The sequence below is a fragment of the Miniopterus natalensis genome, chromosome 12 (genome assembly GCF_054644295.1).
Source record: "Miniopterus natalensis isolate mMinNat1 chromosome 12, mMinNat1.hap1, whole genome shotgun sequence".
NCBI classification, from domain to species: domain Eukaryota; kingdom Metazoa; phylum Chordata; class Mammalia; order Chiroptera; family Miniopteridae; genus Miniopterus; species Miniopterus natalensis.
The window spans coordinates 58,148,155-58,169,577 of NC_142092.1; the positions used below are offsets into that span (position 1 = coordinate 58,148,155).

The 21,423-nt window shown below is 46.4% G+C and overlaps 1 protein-coding gene across 1 annotated transcript; it reads left to right on the plus strand.

The window, feature by feature from the left end:
• Positions 1-601: 601 nt before the first annotated feature.
• DNAJC25 (DnaJ heat shock protein family (Hsp40) member C25) lies at positions 602-20,802 on the plus strand. The gene is made up of 4 exons (XM_087822831.1): positions 602-934; positions 16,763-16,915; positions 18,673-19,143; positions 19,812-20,802. Exons 1-4 carry the CDS (start codon positions 602-604, stop codon positions 19,932-19,934), a joined length of 1,080 nt encoding a protein of 359 aa, XP_087678957.1. The 3' UTR covers positions 19,935-20,802.
• Positions 20,803-21,423: the final 621 nt, after the last annotated feature.

Genomic DNA, 21,423 nt, shown 5'->3' on the forward strand with positions numbered 1-21,423 from the left:
GTGGAGGACGGGGCGCTGCTGAGCACCCTGCAGTGCAAAGGCCGGTCCCACAGGCTAAGAATCATCGGGGCCCAAACGTGGATGGTGTGGAAGCAGAGAAACGCTGACCCAGACGGCCACGAATGACCGTCAGGGGCCGCTAGCGGGCGGACGGCACCTAGAATCCCGGAAAGGCAGCCGGGAGCCGGCGGGAGGCAGGCGTCGGGGGCTGGGACCAGGCTGGCAAACCCTGCGCGCTCCTGTCCACGCCGGTGACCGGAGGGTGAGGGAGCCACGCCGCCCGCGGCAGCGGGTGAAATCCTGACGCGGCGAAGGCCGCGCGCGAACAGCCTGGGCACTGCGCGCTCCGCACGCACCCGCTCCGGCGCCTTTACGCGGGGCGGTGACCGGCGTCCCGCCCTGGGCCTGGGGGGCGGGCCCGACGGAGCGGAAGTTGCCGGGCGGCTCCGGCGTCCTTCCCTAGCAACGGTCGTCAAGAGAGCGGCTGCGGCCGCGGCGCCGTGTGCGCCTGCGCGGAGGCGGCTCTGCTGACTCGGAGCCGGGGCGGTCGCGGCGGAGCCGGGAGCGCGGCGGGGGCGGCGGGACGGCGGCGGAGGCCGGCATGGCGGCGCCGCTCGTTCCGCGCCGGGGCGCCGGGGGCGCGGGCGGGCGCTGGGTGCCGCCGCTGCTGCTGCTGCTGCTGGCGCTGCTGCTGGCGCGGCCCGCGGGGGCGCTGGTGGAGGGGCTGTACTGCGGCGCGCGGGACTGCTACGAGGTGCTGGGCGTGAGCCGCGCCGCGGGCAAGGCGGAGATCGCGCGGGCCTACCGCCAGCTGGCGCGGCGCTACCACCCCGACCGCTACCGGCCCGAGCCCGGCGACCAGGGCCCGGGGCGGCCGCCGCAGAGCGCGGAGGAGGCCTTCCTGCTGGTGGCGACCGCCTACGAGACGCTCAAGGTGAGGCCTGGGGGTGGCGGGCGGGCGGCGGGGACCCTCGGGGGCAGCGCGCGGCGCTCGGCCCCGGCCCGGGGAGCGGGGTGCTCCGTGACCCCCGCGCCGCGCGGGGACGCCGCCGCGCCCCGCCGGAGGCCCGCGCTGTCCCACGTGGCGCTGTGCGGGCGGAGCGCGCGGCCGCCTGGCGGAGGTGGGGAGCCCCTGTGGCCCGGGGCGGCCGGGCCCCGCCTCCCGGTGACAGCCCTGGTCCTGCGAGGCCCAGCGTCGGTTGGGCGCCTCGGGATCCCGTGCGAGCGTTTCAGTAACGTGCAGCTCGCCCTCGGAAGGCGGAGGGGACGTCGGACCCGGACCCGAGGTGGAGGCGCGGGCACCGTCCTCGGGATGGAAGGACGGCGGCGGCGCCAGCGCGTCATAGCAACTTGGCTTCTGGGCATGGCGCTAACTGGGACACGTGGCGTGGGTTTAAGGATCTAGAAAAACATGAGAAGAGCAATGAACCACCGGTCAGAAGACCAGATGTTTGGCACTTGGCTCTGACACCCCGCATGACCTTGGGTAGGGACTTAATCTCCCCGAGTAGCTGTTTCTTCGTGTGTAAAACTAAGGCCATGATACCTCCCCACAGGGTTTTTATGAGGGTTAAATAAGTGAGAAACCCTCTACATAGGGCCTGGAAATAGGTGCTTGATGACTTGGGGTTTCAAGGCTCCAGAAGTTTCTAGTAGGAAGTATTTTGTATGTGTGCAGTCCTTTGACAAAAGTTTTATTGGGTCCTGTGGGGAGGGGGAGATTGAGCCTGATCCTGTTTTCTTCTAGTACTGCAAAAATCACACCGTGTAAGAAATCACAAAGTATAAGTCATGTCTGCTTCAAAGGCCCACCATGCTGATGTAACAGCAGCTGTAGTTGTATGGTGTTTCTTTTTTTTGAGGCCAGTTTTTCATGTTGCTATGTAGTCTGCACTTAATGACCGCTTTGAGTGGGTATATTATAGTTTAACCATGGATTATTTTTCCAGAATAGCTTTCCAGAGCTGAAAATACTGAGTCAAGGAGTTCAAGGCTCTTCATTCGTGCTTCCCGAAGCAGTATGGAGTCATAAAATGAGCATGCCTCGTTCACGACATTTTCACTGGCATCGGTGGGGTTGTAATTTTTATTGGCAATTAACTGAGGAATGGGAGACTGGCGGAGTACTGAGGCCAGAGGGTTTAGTTACCTATTATTTAGGATAAAGAGTAATTGAGGAAAGACCTAAGAAAAATGGGAAAGAACTTCTCCACCCGGGGCATCCAGCATCTGAAGGTACCAATCTGTTTTTCTGCAGTGAGGAAAGGCAGTGGTGCAAACCAGCAACTAGAAAGCCTGCTGCTGGTCCTCCAAAGCCCTCCAAAGCGTATAAGGAAGCACTGGCAGATGGAGAACTTCCAGAAACACTAGCAGCTGTGCCTTCTGCTGTGGTTGGAGAGGAGTAGGTTTGGCATGAGGATGGTGAACATGTTAGTAAAACAGGTGCCAAGAAATACAGACAGTAGAGACTCTAAATACTCTTGACAATTTCTCGAAGAGACAAATTTAGAGGCTGATCTGGTGGATCTGTAACAGTTGCCTCTAAAGGCTTCTACCCCTAAAGTTTAGCACTGATTTGCCAGCTAATAAGAAGTACATTAAAATGATTTGTCCACTCACAAACAAGGAACTTTTGGGCAGTTAAAAACTAGTGTGTCTGGAGAAAGTAGCACTTTTATTCTTGATTCCCACAGGAGGTTTGTGGTAGCTACTAAGTCTCCAGACAGAAAAATGAAATTGGAGTTGTGCTGATGGAGGAGGGAGCGTGGGAGTGTCCTAAAGTATTACTGCAAAAGAATGGAAATTATCTGAGAGAGTAAAGGGATGTCCAGGGATAGCTGAACCCTTGAAAATCAGACTTAGCTGAACTCTATTAAATTTATAGAAATAGACATGTATTCCATTTCCACTGAAACGGCTCAGGAAACTTAAAAAAAAAAGGTTGTTGCAGATGCCCTCTCCTGGAATAAGGAAAAGGACTTTGATTTGCTGTGTATCAAAGAAGTTCTTAAAAACAAACAGGGTGATCTGATTTTATTTCTGTCATAGTGGAAAGTTGTGAGAATGTTGCCAGAGTATCATGTCTGGGTAATGCAAAGGTCCGATGAACAGGGGTCAGTCAGTGTGGGTGGCCTCAGCCTTCCAAATGATCTTTTGAGGCAGTGGGGATCTAACTTTTTGTATGGGCTGTATCTGCAGGCTGGAAAGAGTTTGTGAAGCATAAGGGTTCCACATGGCCTTTGTTAAGAGCAGGTCAGATAGAATAGTGGGAGCAATTGGTGAGTCTCCATGGCTCTGGAATGAAGACGAGATGCAGAAGCTTGTCTAGAGTTCCACATATCATCTCCTGAGGCAGCAGCTGCAGACCTGGGACTGCCTTTCATTTGTTTGCTATTTTTGTTATACTCTGTATCTTTCTCCATAAAGAATACCAGTAAACCCTGTGAGAGGTGTACTCATCTATGAAGCCAGCCAAAAAAGGAGGGAGGGGAGCTGGGAAGACTGACTTCTTCACCGCCAAGTTCAGTAGTTGCTGCCATATAAGTGGAGGAAAAAGTTGACTTTATATTTGCTTTGTAGAATACACGGTAAATTTTATCTCTGGGACAGTGTATCTAACAGAATTTCACCTCTGGAACAGTGTATCTAACAGAAGCTGTTTCTCTCTTGAAATCTGAAATAATTTAGTTGTAAATCCATTGGAGCCAGGAGCCTTTTTTTCTCCCCCATAATTTTTTCATAACCTTAATTTCTCTTATTATTGGTTTGTTCGAGTTTCTTGTATTATTATTATTTATTTTTCAATTACAGTGTATATTCAGTATTATTCTGTATTAGTTTCAGGTATAGAGCATAGTGGTTAGACAGTTCGATTCTCTTAATATTTTTAACATATATGCTGTAAGAAGCTATATTATATACTCATAACCTTACAATGGTATTCCGTCAGAACGTCTGATAACCAGGGATCTGTGGATGTGGATAATACATCACCAGATGGGAATATATTTGTGTGAGATTTAGTGGATTTATAACTCTAAGGTTGCCTTGGTCAAATAAATGCCTATGAGATTTTTTAAAGATGGTGGTTGTTAAAAAAAATAAACACTAATATGATTTAAATACATTTGGTAAAACAAGATATCATCACACTTAGTCATTGTTACTGGTTGTTGTTTTTTTTACTGGAGCATCAAGTTTATTACAAGATTTGGAGGAACCAAATACTTCAATAAAAACCTCCACAAAAATGGGAGAACAGAAGAGCAGGGCAGGGGAGAAGGGCCCCAGGAAACAGTCCAGTCTGAATTTTCATTCAAATGGGGGCCAAGGGGTGGACCTGCAGTGAGGGTGGCCTCTCCTCTTGACCCCCAGGGGGGGCTCCAGGCCATCCTTCAAGCTGAGCAAGTATTTTGGATAAGATGCTTCTGAAGGCCACAGAGATGCCGGATACTCTCATGATACGAATCCCGTGCAGAGAACAGCTCCATCATCCGCTGGACCAAGTCCTCTCACTCAGAGGTTTTTGCTCACCCAGCGTGTATTTCTGGCACTGATTCAGCTGTAACTGTTTCGGTCCAGCCTCTGGCTGATCTGCACCAGGGGGCCGGCCTCCCTGGAGCTCAGCACCTTCAAGTTCAGTATTTAAAATGCGGAGAGCGTGGCTTGACCCAGAGTGTCTGATTGTGACCCTGCCGTCGCTGTCCGCAGTTTAAAAAATGATATTGGCTTGACTCGTCCATTTAAGATGCTGCTTGTTAGTGGATGGCCTACATATGAATCTTAACAGGAAACTGAAGACCCTTCTGGCCACCCCCTGCTGGCCCTGACTGTGGCCAGAGGGAGAAGCTGATCCCACCATCAAGCTGCCCAGCATGGAAGGAGCTTTTCTTGTTGGTTCCCTCTGGAACGCCACCACTACAGCTTTGGGTGGAAGAGGAGCCCCCAGTGCCACGCTGGAGGCTGGGTTGGGGGTGGCAGTCCCTGACTCTGGGCTGGGTGGTGGAGTGGTCATCCTCGACTCCTGGCTGGGTGGGGGAGTGGCAGGCTATTTGGTCTCAGGTTGGGGAAGGACTACAGCTGATGGGATCAGGGGAGGGGCAGGGTCTCACCCTAATGGTGAGGCCCTTTATCTTGTATTTCGTGGTACTTAGGGATAGTTATGTGTCCATCACTTTATTGTACTTTCTGTTGCTGATTCCTGGACCTCATCCCACTCAAGTCCCAGGTTCTTCATTATCTTTGTTACCTGGGGGTCCATGTCGCCCCAGGGTGGCTCGCTGTAATGCCAGAGTTCCTCCTCGCCCAGGTTGAGCCATGGTCCTTCATTATATATTCCAGGGTTCTTCTTTTGCTGGGGTTGAGGGTCATTAATGTCTTTAAAAAGTTTTTGACATTCTGTAGACACAAGTAAGGAACGTGGATGTGCCCACTCTGTGTCTGCTGCGTCAGTTCCCAAAAGTCCTCCCCCGGAAACGGCAGAGCCCCCGTCAGCATCCTGTACGGAAGTGCCCCAGGCTCCACGCATCAGCCCGGGGCCCTGCCTGGAGAAGGCTTGCCTGACCCATCCGTGCCTGCAGACCTCACCCAGCTCAGCACGGTTGTCACCTTCGTAGCACCGACCACAGAGGAGCTGGTTCTTGTTTACTGTCTGTCCTTCCTACGAAAGGAGGAGTGTGACTATAGTGTTCCCTGTGTCCAGCACAGTGAGTGGCAACAAAACCCGTGTTTCATAAATATTTGTTCACTGGATTGATAGAAGAGTTTGGGGGAACAAAATCAAAGTGATTCATAAAGAAAAACCCTTAGAAAAGCAGTCGTGACTTATCCTCACGGAGCTTTAGGGGCAGTAAAAACAGAAAGGAGGCAAGCCGGAGCCTGGGTCTCCAGGTGTGCGGTGCTCGCTGAGGCTGGGGAAGGCCAGTGGGTAGGAGCCTTGCTGTGAGGATTAAAGATGATTCGTCCCTCCAGTGGGACTTGCTGAAGATGCAGTGAATCTGGGTCTGCAGTGAGGCTGCAGGGCGTTTTTACACTTTGAATACCCATTTCCAGGTGACACAAGGTGACCTGGGGTAGGCCATTTAGGTAAATTTCCATGTTACTTAAATGAACCGTCTCTGTGGAGAGAAGTGATGATGAGGCTCATTAATTTATATTTGTAAAAACACTTTGAAATCTCTGGGTGAAAGAATTTCTGCAGAGGTACAAATTGTGAGGTAATATGTTGGGTCAAAGTCCACCCTTTTATGGCAGCAGAGGAGGAGCAGGCAGGATTGAGGACACTTAGGGGAGCCTCTGGCACATTACTTTTCAAATTAATCCTCTAAGAAAGCTCCTACTTTCAGTGTAAGTAACTATTCTAGTAATTATTTTCCTTGAACATTTCTCTCCTGAAGTCTCAGCTTTGTGTAAAGGAAATCTTTAGAGGGATTTGCCTATGTGATTTTCCCTCTGCAACGCTTTAGTTAATTTTTACCTTCCATCAGTGATACTCAGCTCCTAAGCATGACAGACTCTTATTGAGCTGATTGGGACCCAAATGTAGTCATTTCATCACTTCTTGGCAGATGTTCACAAGCTACAGTCAGAGATCAGAGTAAGCTCAGCAAGGAGAAGAGAGAATTTCAAAGAAAGCTGCCAGTCTATGAGTGAATTATATCCATTTATAAAAATGATATTAATAGTTGCTTAAGAAGTAACAACAATAGAATAGAACATCTTCTTGGAATAATGATCTCTTTCACCAAGATATATACAGACTGAAAGATGAGACATTTAATGTGAAATTGTCAAGGCAAAGCCAAGCTCTGGATAACTCTAATCTGCAGTATCCTATAGGCTGGGGTGTTCAAACAATGAGGTGCAAGTTTGGGAGCCTTTTAAAATGAAAAGCATAAATTCATGTATCAGTACCTTCACCTACAACTCAGGGATTAGGTAACAGTACCTGGGATGGCCCACTCCGGAGAGGCTGGAGGGCGTCCTTGTGGAGATGTCTTTTTGATGGACCATATATCCAGGTTGGAGGCCATGATGCGCGGTGTCGTCTCCTGGCAGCACGCTGTGGAAAGATTGCATTCATTTCAAGGGCCTTTGTAAGCTCTTAGCAATAGTTAGGTCTAAATAAGGTAGGTTCATACATTCTTTGACCTAGCATCATAGGATAAGCCTCCATTAACAATTTTAGGAGGGGACAATCTATGTACACCAAAAGGAATTGATGGTACGCAATACTAAGTGGAAGGCTTTAGACCAAGGCAGATGAAAAGGCAATACGTTTAACCAGTTGAATTTTACCTATCTTGTCAGTTTGTTCTATGAAATCAGAGGACTGGGGATGATAATTGCAGTGGAAATGCTGCAATATCAGCCAAGTTTTGCACTCCTGGTGTAGAATTTGCCTAGTAAAATGGGCTCCCTGATCTCTATGGGACTCTGAGAGGACTTACCTGAGACCCTGAGGTGCTAACAAAAAGATAACTGAAGTACAAGGGGCTCATGCAGGTGCCAGATGCTTTGATTTCTGAACTGTGTCAGAACATCAGGTTGTTGCTTCAGAGTCCCATCCTCATCGCCATGGGATGTCAACAGAAGGTTGTTGGCATCAACACCAACAAGAATCTCCAATTTGGGGTGCGGTGATGAAGGAAACTTTATTTAGTGCACACAACTCAATTGTGACACAGCTTGGCTGTTAGGTGGCCCTGGGGACCAGCCACTTCCGCAGCCAGACAGCTCTGCTCTGCTCCTCGTGGTCTGCTCGGGTCTGGGTCTGCTATAGAGAGAGCCCTCCAGTGTTTCATTTTCAGTGTTTCAGCTCCAGCAGGGGAAACATAGTTTTTAGTCCTCAGTGGAAAGGGAAAGTATACTCTTAGTCATTGTTATTTTAGCAAAGATTCTACCATTGTTGCTTTAGCAACAAAGATTCTGTCTGCATGGAAAGGTGGAGGAAAACCAAGAAAGAGGAGAATGGGTAACGATGGGAGGCAAAGGCGCTGGCCAGCGCTCTCACCATGTCGTTCCTAGTTCATGTTCTCAAATAGCTTAAAATCCCAGTTTTATACCCCACATATGAGTGAAATCATATGGCTTTTAACTTTTTCTGTCTGACTTGAAACCTATATAACCTTATTAACCATTGTCACCCCAATACATTTTAAAAACTAACTTAAAATTCCAGATCTCAGCAGGACTCCAAACCATTAGGATTTTACACACTGCTTTATATTTGCTTCATGATGTGGGTGAAGACAATGAAATAGTATTTAGTGTATTTGACTACTGGCGATTCAGGGAATCACGGACTTTGGAAGTTCAGTGAACGGACTGTCACTGTGTCAACACTGGGTCCTTTTATGTGGATATAGCACTTATCACACTGCACTGTAAAGACGGAAGCCCTTCTGTTCTCACCACTAAGCCATGCTGCTCAGCTTTTCTGTGTGTCGGTGGCTCCTAGCACAGTGTCTGGCACATCAGATAATGAATGTTTGTTAAATAAATAAAAACTCATATATGGAGATGAATTCAGATAAAATGGAAACAAAGTGGGTTTCTGGAGTTTTCAACACTGGTATGTGAAGCCTACTTTGGCATTTTACCCCGAATTAATTGTAGTTTTTAGAGTGATACAGATAAAGTTGATTGGTTGGGTAGGAATGAAAAATTCCTGCATGAGAGGAAAGTTGTACTTATGTTTTTACGGAGAAATTGTGTTCTGGAGGTTTTTAAGTCAGAACATTTTTGAATATAGATAAGATTTGGATAAAATAAAGTAAGAAGGCTGGCATAAAAATGAGCAGATAGGGAGTAGGTGGGAAGGATGCACTTAGAAAACCACGATTGGTAGAAAATGAGAAAATAGCTGGATTTGACTGCATTTCTAAGACCACAAGAGCAGAACATAGAAGAGGCCTTGGGAGCGTTCCTGGCATGAGGCTGTCTGTAAGTTAGGGTGTGCAGGGAGCCTTCTGCTCGCTCTCTAGCCTCCTCTTGCAGTGGAGTCACTGAACGCTTCGTTTCTTTTTATCAGTCTGATTGGTGCAGCGGGGCTTTAGCACTTAGGAAGAATTTGGCCAGGGGACGGGGTGGGGGTGGATTCTGAACTCCCTGCCCTTGCCTGTCACTGTTTGTTTTCCATAGTGTATTTTCTTGCCCCTTTCTGTAACCAGTTCTGATGTAGATGCTGGGGGAGCGGACCACAGCAGCAAAAAGGCCACAGCTCCTGCTGTTAAGCTTTTAATATAACAAGGAGACAGATACTTATTGTTTGGTTATTTATTTAAGTTATTTATTTAAATCCTGTCCCATTTCTCCTTTCTCCTATCGTTGTAGCCATTTCTCTTTAGTTTTCTTTTCCTCTGCCTACGTCAACTTGTCCTTTTGGTACCCTTTTCTGAGCTTTTGTTACACATAATAAAAATATGTGTAAATTCTGTCACAGCTGCGAGAGGACACATTTATTTCTTCTTGGGGGGGTTGGAGGAGAATGTGCTCTTTGATCGGGATCTAGAACCGAGGGTGATGGGGAGGGGACGTTGCTGGTAGAGGGAAAGCTTGATCAACAAAAACGAGGGGCCATGCGTGTGCAGGGCTTGCTCTACAAGTGAGACGTAGTCTGGCGAGGTATTACAGGAGTGAGCGTTTTCCCCACCAAGGATCACTTTTATTATTTGGTTCCCAGGGACTCTGTTTTTTGGGGAAATTAACTGTACTTATTAGTTTTACTGTTTCTTTCTCAGCATCAACCCAGATTTTAATCAGTCATCCATAATAATTGAGTATTCATAAAAATAATAGAAATGATGAAAATTTCTAGAACAGTTGTAATGCTAATAAACAGCCAAATTAAATAAGCTTGATAGACAGTAGTCTTTATTTCGCACACCAACGCTGACTGGTCAGACTCCCTGGAACACTTATGGACATTCTGAGGCCTTGTCTGGATTTACTGAGACAGATGATGGGTTTGATAGTGATTTCCCCCAAGGGCCCAGAAGGGTGTGGTACCTTATGTGCCACATTTACTACCTCTGCTGTGAACCCATAAGTGTTGTTCATTTTTTACTGATCCCTTAATCTCAGCTGTTATACCCTGTTTACAGCCAAAGTTGATTATACACCAGATTGTAGTGCTGTGACCACCTGACACCTGATGTTATCAACTACCAGTCAGAACTTTTGATTAACACACAAACTAGAGTTGATATAATTCTAGCTAGAGGCTGAGCACTCACAGTTTAATTTAGCTTGTGCAAACTTCTCCTGGGTAAGCGGAACATTCTGAGAGACTGACTGCGCAGAGACCCTTCTTGCATTTTCCATAGACTTGGGGGATCTACTGCTTCTAGGTAAGAAGCCTGCCTGGTGTGTCGTAGGCACAGTGTTTCAGGAGCCAGGAACGCAGTTTGGGGTCACAGGGTGGACAACCCTTTAAGCTGTGTTCAGGAACTTGAACTTTGTGTATTGAATAGTTAACAGGGGTGTCAGAGTGGAGTTTAACACAGATCTGGTGTTGGTTCAGAAAGGACATTCTGGGCACAGTACTGAGGACGGTTGGGAAGGCAGAAGGCACTGGCGCCTGAACCGGTTCTGTTCCCACCGTCATGGTCTGGAACCTCGTCATTCCTCTTCGGTAACTTAAGAATCTCTTGGTTCACTTCGCATTCCCTTCCCTTAATTTTCTTCTGGTAAAGCCACGGTCGCAGCGTCCTCCTTTGCTCACTGTGACTCTCCCCTCCTCTCCTTACTGCGGCGCAGGTCCCGGTGCCCGTCAAGGTGAACGGGGCTCTCCAGGCGTCAGGTCTGAGGGCTCCTCCTTCGTCCTGGAACTTTTTGTGGCATTTGATGCTGACCATGTGGCCTCTGCTGATGTAGTCCTGTCCCATTTCTCCTTTCTCCTATCGTTGTAGCCATTTCTCTTTAGTTTTCTTTTCCTCTGCCTACGTCAACTTGTCCTTTTGGTACCCTTTTCTGAGCTTTTCCTGATGAAACTCACCTAAATCCTCGACAGTACCAAAATCTACATGTTGTCTACGTTCATATTTTCAGTTGTCTCTCATCTGTAGCACAGGTACCCAGATTAACCACGTCTGAAATCACTCTCGTTAATCTTCGTTAAAGCTTAAATTTTAAAAGAAGATATAACCATGACTCTCATACAAATACAAAATGAACACATATCAGAGATTTTATTTAACTTATCAGTTAATGAGGGAACCGGCAAGATATTAACATTGGTTCAAAAGAGGAAAAATGCCACACATTTATAGTCGGACAAGGGCTGCTGACCTGCCTGCAGGACTGGCCAGTGCCAGGCGATGGTCAGTTGCATTGCACCGGACACAGCTTGTCTTTCTGTGAAATAGGAATTATTTGCACTACTCCCAGTTTTCCACAAGTTACTTCTGTCTTTACAGAAGTAACTTTTAAAAGACAAAGGCACACCCCTTCTACGGGAATAGATAATCCCTGGAGGCTCCAGAAATTGAAAAGATGTCCCGTAATTTTTTCCCCCATTTCAAAAATTTCCAGTTTTCCCTCTCGTCTTCTCCCAATTTGCTGCCTTCATGCTCTGTTCTCTTAGAGTAACACGGTCCACACAGTCACTGTAACTGAGAACGTCACTGTCAGGCGGCACACGATTGATTTTTGTCCTTCCTCTATCACCAAGTCCTGTTCACCTGCCCCTTAGTCTCTCACCTGTGTCTCCCTCATCCCGTCCCTTCCAGTGCTACCAGTTATCCTTCAGGGTACCCGCCCCTCAGCGCCGCTGTCTCATCCTTGGAAACGCTCTCTGTCGCTGGCGCGCGGTGCCAGCCAGCATGGCAGCCTGGCAGCCCGGCACGCGGCGTCCTCTGCAGTCCTTGCCGAGCCTGCGGCCCGGCCGCGTGTCCTGCGCCCTCGGAGCGCCCGGTGCTCCAGCTTCCCTCAGCCCACTGTAGTCACCGAGGACTCCGCACCTGACACTCGCTCTTCTGTGCCTGGAGCAGGGTTGACGACCCCTCACTGGCCTTTCAAAGGCCAGCTCTCGCTCTGTGCCTGCGGGTCCCGTCCCCTGGCCTCGGGCCGAGGGAGGCAGCCCCTGGTTCCTCTGCGCACGGGCCTGCGCTTCTCTTGCTCGCTAGTCTTCTGGGTGGGAGAGTTCTTGAGGCTGGGACCTCCGGTGACTTGTCTGTTGATCCCCTTTTGAGTTTAGCGCAAGGCCTAATAAGGCCCTAATTCAGCATAATTACTTGCTGAATTGAAAATAACCAAGGTGTTTAAAAGCTCAGGTAACCAAGTTGATGGTCATACTGTCCTATTAACTGAGACACGGAGACAGATTTGGGGTGGGAGCACGCTGAGTTTGAGGTATTTCTGTTACATTTAGGAAATGATTCAGGAGATACTTGAAAATAGGTGGGCACAGGAAGAACAGGTCTGAGTGTCACTGGTATACATGTGATGCTACAGGTCACGCTAGTTGCTGAGTTCACACGTAGACGGAGAAGAAAAGACGCAGGAGAAGGTGGCTGCACCCGCGGCTGGCGGGCAGGGAACAAGAAAGTAAACGGAGCCGATGGCAGTTAATTTGCCTCCTTTTTCGTAGGATGTAATGGCCCGGAAAAGAAAAAATTAGGGGAAGAGATTTTTTTTTTAAAGATCATGTGTATGTGTGTATTTCTTTTTTTCTTTTTTTAAAAATACATGTTTTTAAGACCAAACAAGATATTACTATGCTTTACTATTGATTCCTGGCCTTTACCATCCTAAAGTGGTTTTTACTATCTGTGTAATAGAAACTTTTTAATGTAAAACTGGCTGCAATATCAAATTATTGCAACTTATGTTCATTAAAATGAAGCAATTCATTATTTCCTTCAAGGGCAAGAACATAATATATTTCTTTGCCTCTGGGGAGGGGGGAGCGACGTTTCCTGAGAGAAGGAAGGGTGCAGTGCTTTCTTTGCTCGTGGGTCTCCTCTTGTTCACTTTTGATCTAGATACTGGTGGTTATGTTCCAGTCCTCCTGCATATGCCCACGAGGATTGGCAGTGGATGGACACCAGCAGCAGCACCATTTTTTCCTGTAGAGATTAGAAGCCAGGAGCTTATTGCCCAGCTTGTCAAGGCTCAGGACAGAGAGGAAGAAGCAAGTATAAAGGTTTTGGTTATGGAAAGAAGTTGGAATCTTCCTGACCCGGGGACCTTAAGAGCCACAAAATTGCTGAAAGAAAAAGTACCACTTATTGAAAGGTAAGATATTAAACTGTTTTAAGGTTTAAGCTATTTAAGCCACAGTAGCTACTTTCATATTCTATGACGTCAAGCAATTGTTTCTGCTAAACTCAAGTTTTTGTGACGTAATCACCCAGCCAGCCCTCCTGGTGAGATGGAGACCCGTGTGGCTGGGAGAGGTTTATCGTGAGGGATGTAGGAGCCTTTACCAAATCTCACTCGTTTTTAAAATGACATCTACTGAGTGCCAGGCATTGTGCTAGGTCTTGGATATACAGAGATTGACGAGTCACCCCCACGCACCTTCTAGAAGCTCTCACTCCAGAAGGAAAAACTGATGATTACAATGTGATAAGTGCTATAACAAATAGGTGATATGTGTGGTAAGGTGTCTGACTCTATCTGAAGGTGTAACGTTTGTGTCCTAAAGGATTGATAGGAGCTCATGAGGCTGGAAGGAAGGGATGGGCATTTGAGCTAGAATTCTGTGTGCAAGGGCAGGCGTTGAAAGCGTGCTGGATTGGAGGGCACACTGAAGTCCAGAAACGACTACCTGAATGCTTGCTGTGGACAGGAGAGGGGAGAGGGATGAGATGTTGCTCGGTAAGGTAAGGCCAGTTACGGAGGAGGCCTTGTTGGTTGCCAAGGGAATTTTGCTTTACCTTATTAGCCATGGAATATTTTCTTAAAAATGTGGGACTACCGTAGTTCCAAGATATATAGGAGAAAAAAATAAATGTATGGTGTTAAAATCAGTATATACCTGTAACAAGTCCCTAATTGGGTCCCAGTCTCTGTCTTTTCTTTTTTGCTAATATTCCTGGTATCCTTGTGTTTTTACTAGAGTAATTCTAAACTCTGTGGGTTACTAATGAGTAGGATTTTGACTCAGACTGTTAGAGCTCCTAACTCTCCAATTTGTGCCAACCTTGAACACCTTCTAAAGTATATCATGCCTTAGCCTGAAATCATTTTCTTCATTCTGGAGGGAAAGCTACAAACTGAGTAAAGATTCTGGCTGATTAAATGCTATAATAAGGAGGTGGCCAACCTTCTTGTCTCTAATCATGACAAAAACAGGGTCATAATTCTATGGTGACTCCAGGGAAAAGAAAACCATCCTAAGAGAAGTCATACTTGGCCCCGAAGCCTTTGCAGGAATGAGGTCGTTCGAGGGCTCATTTGTGGGCTCTGGTTAGACTCTATGGGCTCTGGTTGCAGTAGGGAAGCCAGACACAAGGTGGTTTGGGAGTTGCTGGCTGCTGGAGCATTAGGTGACCATCCTGTTAGAGGAGGTCAGGACTTGATCACAAATCTAGGGACCAGTAGGATCCTCGATCACCAAATCTAGGTGACCCTTGGGGAAGATCTGGGTGACATGCTGGAGGAGGGATATCTGCATTCTGTGGATTGTGACCTTCACCGAGACAAGAGAACAAAGAAGCAAGGATAGCCATTGGATGCATGGCATTCACACAGCAGATTTCAGCCACACTCAGAGGCCTTGCCCTGTACTTCAACCAGAAGCACAGTCCGGCTGGGGAAGGCTCCGCATAGATAGTGATGCTGGAGGCCGGTAGAACTCCGACCTGTGTGGCAGTCAGTTTCAAACTACCTCGAATCTAGTCGGAGCAAGGAGAAGAATCGTGTTTGAAGAAATACATTTTAAAAGGCATCTGCCAAGATTGGGAGGTTGAGTTAAAAGCCACAGATTTCCGGCCAAAAGCAGAGCACTTCTATAAAATTAGCCCCAAAAGCAAAGAAATGGAGAGAGAATGAAAAAATTCTCAAAGGATGTCTTGAAGTTCTCAAAATGCGATACTTCAAAAGATGTGGGCTTTAGTCTGCAGAGCTAACATTGTGGCATATAAAGTTTTACCCTCTTTAGGTTACAAGCTCTAGAATATACTGATGGCTTATAGAAGGAATAATTGGTTCACAGTTGAGTTGTGTGGCAAGTGCCACAAGAAAATCTTTTTTGACAGATATGAACATACAAGGAATGAATTGGAAAGTAATATCAGCCTGAGTTCAGGCCTTCTTATATAACAGACAGTTCTCATCTTGGCCCTCTATACAGTGTCATGGGGAGTTTAAATGTATTTATATCTAACTATACTAGGTACTAGTTTATCTGGTTTCAAATTTTAGTCATAAGTTTAAAATATTTTGAGTGTAATGAAACAGACTTATCACTAAAAATGTGCTTTCAACTTTAGAATTCTTAGTAGAAAATATACAATGATTTTAATGGGTACAGGGAAGATTTTTCACTAGCAAATTCATTGGAAATCTACAAAACTACGTTTGTTTTGGAGGACTCAGAAGGAGGCCCTGAGCAGACCCCAGGAACTCTGTTTACAGTAGCAGAGCACCAGGTATAGATTTTGAAATGTCTTTGCCTGAGAATTGGCAGCTTTATGGATGTTAAATAATTCATCCTAAAAAAAACAAATCCTCTAGGTGGAAAAAAGGTTTTGTTTTAATAATGGCTTCTGTGTACTCACTTATAGAGAGTGAAGAATTTGTTATGCTTTTAGTCTTTAACATCTTTTGGGACACAAGACAGAATAGGTTTCCTGTGTGATTAAAAAGCAATTCATAACCCAGTTTAATAGCTCTTCAACTGATGTGGCTCAGTAAAAGAGTGGCGTTTATCCATTAGAAATTGATTACATTTAGAGAAAGTTTTAAGAAGTGTTTTATTTGTGAATATTTGTAAACAGAGCAGCATTTCAAAGTGTTCTAATTGTTTCAACATGTTTGTATGATGGAGAAGGATTTACATGTTATTTATGAACTGGGCGGTGACCAGGTATTATAATAGTAACGTACTGTGTATTTGTAACATGTTTTTGTATAATGTGTGTCATTTGATATTAAAAACAACACTGAAAAATTAATAGAGCAGGTATTATTATCTCTATTTTACAAAAAAAGGTGAGGCTCAGAGAGGCTAAAAATGTCACCTGAAGTCACAAAGCTAGTCTTTGACCACTATACTTACTGCATAGATGTTTCTTTGAGATGAGCATAATTCATTTTTATAGGCACAAATTGGCTTCGTCTGCTTTTTGTTGTGTTAATCATTGCTTTCAACAGGAAACTTTCTACATAAGGCTGGAAAACGATTGTGAATGTGTACAATAGAGACAAACATCTTTCCCTGTCAACAGTTATTGAGAGTAGGTGTCAGCATGCGCTTAAGTTACAAGAATGTGAAGACATCTCGTTAGCACAACACTGGCTAAAAAGGCATCATTCATTGTTATTAAAGTGTTTTTATTTTTCTAGGGGGACTAACAATACTCAAGAATTTAGGGAGATATTTTTTATTATGCTTTATAGCTACCATTAAAGTTCTGGAAACAAATCTATGTGTGTCTTTGAAGAGGGATGGGACGTCTTTTGACTTGGACAGTTCTGGTGCTTTTACTCGGATTAACCTTATGTAATTATAAAACTCTAGATCTGATATAACAGATTATAAACTGAGGCCATTTTGGGAAATGTCTATGCATTTGGACATCTTGTTATTTTGCAGGATGAAGAAACACGAAAAGATTATGACTACATGTTGGACCACCCAGAGGAGTACTATAGCCATTACTACCACTACTACAGCAGGCGCCTGGCCCCCAAAGTGGATGCCAGAGTGGTGATTCTGGTCACGGTGTGCGCCATCTCAGTGTTTCAGGTGTGTACTGATGGACACGTATGTCTGCATGTATGTGCTTGAGTGTGCACTGTCTGGGGCTAGTCATTGAAACTGTGCTAGAAGTGCCTTTCTGTAAAATTTTACTTCCAGTTGAGATATTTTTACATCAGAAGAAATACTCATTTTTTTAAACCAATGATAATATTGGAATCTTTATCAGTGGAAAATCCAAGAAATTGATGAATGTCACTATATAACTACCAAAAAAACCCAACAAAGGATCTGTCTCTCATAGCCTCCTTCAGAGTGTTTTCCACACAACAGCCACATTCAGTGCCAACCCGATCATTTCATTGACTTTTGTAGAACGTGTCAATAATTTTCCGTTAAACTTGGGAAAAATCTGAACTTCTTAAGACGACCCAACAGATTGTGGCACCTGTCCACCCAGTGCCAGTTGTGCTTGCCATCGTTGTCACCACCAGGGACGTCCCTAGGTTCCCAGATGCCTGCCCATGTGCCTGTGCTCAGGCTCAGCACTTCTGGAGTAGGTTAAAGAGCCTGACCTTTTACGTTGTTTTCAAATACCACAGACATTTACCTTCAGCCTGGAAACCACACCTATCCTGTGCTCCTTGAGGAAAAGAACGAATTGAGATTAGAATGAAGCAGTTTGCTAGTTTGAAAACTGCTTCTCCAGTTTCATTTCCAGAATGAGATTCAGTTTCTACAACAAAAAGGATTTCTTCTGAAAACTTACACCGGTTATGGATTTTAAATGTATCACCTGTTGTGAAAGTGTTGTCCTTTCAAAGGGGGAGAACAGGAATAATTTTACTTTTCTGTTTTAGATAATGTAACCCCCTAGTAACTTTTTTTTGCTATTCCTAATGTTTTGCTGCTATAATATTTCAGGATATTATTGGCATAACTGCTATATTCATTCAATAAAACAGCAAACAAAATGTATGAAAATGTAAGGAACAGGACTTTTTCTGACAATAAAACTTTCTGAGTTTGAATGTATTTATGAAATAAGTTAGATGTTTTCCTGTCCAAATAAGTAAAGAGCAAACACATTTGAATCTCCGCTCTGAATACGATGAGCAGTAACCGTGGTGCACGTAGTTGGTTTAGGGAGGGGAGAGGAATGGATACAGTTGCCTGATTCTATACCCTGTGATTTCTTCTTTTTTTAAAATGTCTTTATTGATTTCAGAGAGAGGGAGAGAGAGAGAGAGAAACATCAATGATGAGTCATTGATCGGCTGCCTCCTGCACACCCCCTACTGGAGATGGAGCCTGCAACCCGGGCATGTGCTCTGACTGGGAATGGAACTGGGATCTCCTGGATCATAGGTCGATGCTCAACCGCTGAGCCACGCTGGCCACACTATCCTATGATTTATTAAAACAAGTTCCTCACCAGCTGTTTTTATAACTCTTCCCTCAGTAAGTAGACTGCAGTCGTGAGAGAGAACTAGAGAGAGATTTCTTAATAGTGATGCAGGGAAGAGCCAGATAGTAAAGTCACAGGGGTGTGAGTCCATCAGTCTGTCTATCCTCTGATCTTGGGTAGCTCCTGTCTGATATAATGGCCTTTTGGCTCGGCTCAGGGCTTACCTGACTTATCCAGCCTTGTACACAGAGGCATTATTCAATTATATCTTACACTTACAGAGTAAAATGACTGAGGTCCCTGTTTTTTATCAGAATAGGTTTAGGGGGACAGTGGTGCTCACCAAGATGAATTTTGGTAATAAAAATGACTCATTTTTCTTTGTTAAATATTTTAGTTTTTCAGCTGGTGGAACAGCTATGACAAGGCTATCAGCTACCTGGCCACAGTGCCCAAGTACCGCATCCAAGCCATGGAGATTGCTAAGCAGCAGGGGTTGCTCAGAAAAGCCAAAGAAAAGGGCAGAAACAAAAAATCCAAAGAGGAAATCCGTGATGAGGAGGAGAACATTATAAAGAACATCATAAAAAGTAAGATTGATATAAAGGGAGGCTATCAGAAGCCCCAGATACGTGACCTGCTCCTGTTTCAAATTCTCTTAGCTCCTTTTCACCTGTGCTCATACGTAGTCTGGTATTGCCGGTGGGTCTATAATTTTAACATCAAAGGCAAAGAATATGGTGAAGAAGAAAGACTGTATCTCATACGCAAGTCTATGAAGATGTCAAAGTCCCAGTTTGATAGTCTAGAAGACCATCAGAAAGAAACTTTCCTTAAACGGGAGCTCTGGATAAAGGAGAATTACCAGGTGAGTACCGAACCTGCTGTGACTTTTGTGTCACCTTCCTTACCAAAGTACAATTAGGAGTGTGATAAGGGTCACAGAAATGCGCTCAAATTTCTGAAATCCAAGAGCTAAATAATGAACAAACATCTTACTTTTGCCCTGACCAATGTGTCTCGGTTGGAGCATCCTGCTATACACCAAGAGGTGGTGGGCTCGATTCTGGGTCAGGGCACATGCGGGGGTTTTGGGCTCCATCCCCAGCAGGGGGCGTGCAGGAGGCAGCCAATCAGTGACTCTCATCATTGATGTTTCTATCTCTCTCTCTCTCCCTCCCTTCCTCTCTCTGAAGTCAATAAAGATATATTTAAAAAATAAAAAAAATAAGGTGGGATTCTTTAATATTGGGCATTAATTGTAGAGAGGAAGTGTTTAGACCCTCTAAACTCAGTTTATGTCTCATTTCAGTGAGGGCCAGTGCTTGTACAGGTGTTCTTTTGCATTTACCGCCGAGTGTTAAAGTGCTGAGTCGCTTAGTATTTTTAGTATGTGGTCTTTACGAAACGAACCTATACGTTCAGGGGACACTTTCACCTAAGCTTATATTTGAAAGATGTCAATATGCCAATAAAGCTACTGACAGATGTTTCCCTTTGGATTATGAAGTCAGTTGGTGTTATTTATACTTACAGGTCTACAAACAGGAGCAAGAAGAAGAGCTAAAGAAAAAACTGGCAAATGACCCCAGATGGAAGAGGTACCGAAGGTGGATGAAGAGCGAGGGGCCCGGCCGGCTGACGTTCGTGGAGGACTGAGAGGCGGGCGGGGCTGAGGGGCGGGGCGGGCCTTCCTCGGGGGTCTGCACCACCCAGTTGTTTTAGAAATGCATCAGCTGCTCCTGTGCAGTCACTAAATCCCTCAAGTATTTGGTTAAATAGAATAAGGAAGAAATTTAAACTTCACCTTAAAACTTTATACATAAGACATTGATGATTGTTCAATTTTTATAATCTATTTGTGGATTTTGTTAAGAGATTTGACATGAAGATTTATTAGTTGCCATTTAAAACTTTTATATGTTAAAAGATTCGACATGAAAATTTATTAGATACCATTGGAAATTTTTGCGTGTTAAGTGCTTATTGAACCGCCTCTGCTTCAGCGCTACATCTTTCTGCTTTTGTGGCCTCTGGTATTTTCACAAAACATGAAAAGTTACAACAGCGTTTAATGACATTATTCCGAGTGTCTTTCTAGACACAAACTTCAACAGTGATTCAGCGCTCACGTCTCCATTATCGCCGCTCGGGGGCTGAAGTGCGCCAACGCCTCCCAGGAGGGGCTCCCGCGAGCCGTAACTTTCTCAGACGAGTCTCCCGGAGAGCGAAGCCGCCCTCGCGTCCCGTGGGACGGCCCGGTTACCGTCATTAGAGGACGGGAGCTGTTTCCCCCCATTTTCCCAGGGAGGCCTTGTAGAAAGGTCTCTTGTACCAGAGTATTGCTTTTACCGCACTTCAGTGTTTAAACAGCGACGAAGCAGGGGCTGTGTCCTGAAAGGCTGTCCGTGTGTCATGAAGTCCTGAGTGGTGCAGAAATCTGTTGTGCGTGAAATGCACCTACATGCCTTAACCCACGAAAGGGGGCTGTGCGCTGCTCCTTCCGACAGTGCACCGGGTGCTTCTGCGCGCGGGGCCCGAAAGCAACCTGACGGCGGCTCTGCGGTGGGGGGGGGGCGCTCCGGAGCCGGCCGCGCCCCCGGGGAGGGGCTTGCCCCAGCTTTGTGCGAATACAGTGGCCCCAATACGTCGCTTGTCGGTATGCCTTTTAAGTCAAAGCTTACCTGTGGCTTTGGTATCACATCGTTTTAAAAGACTGGCGTGGACAGTGGGTAGGCAGAGCCCGCCCCCGTGCGGAAGCTGGTCCTCGGCCCGCGCTGGAGAGGCGCCGCTCAGGGCTGCAGCTGTGCTGTGCGGCAGGCCCGCCTGGCCCGCCCGGGCACCGGCGCCAGCAGGGACGCCACCGCTCAGAGGGCCTGTCCGGCTGCGGAGCGGTCCGCCGCTCGCCGTCTAAGGCTGCGCCTCCCGCCGGCCCGGCCGCGCGGTCCCGCTGCTCCGGGACCTCGAGGCGCCCGCGGAGACCTCCCCGGAGAGGCCGCGTCCGCAGGCCCGCGGGCTGAGCTCCCGGTTGGTCCTCAGCTGTAACGGCGACGCGGCGCGAGGGGGGTGGGGGTTACCGTACGTTAGGTGGTGTCACTTAAGTACGGCTGTGCGCGTGTTTTCCTGTTTCTTTTTAATCGTGTTAGAA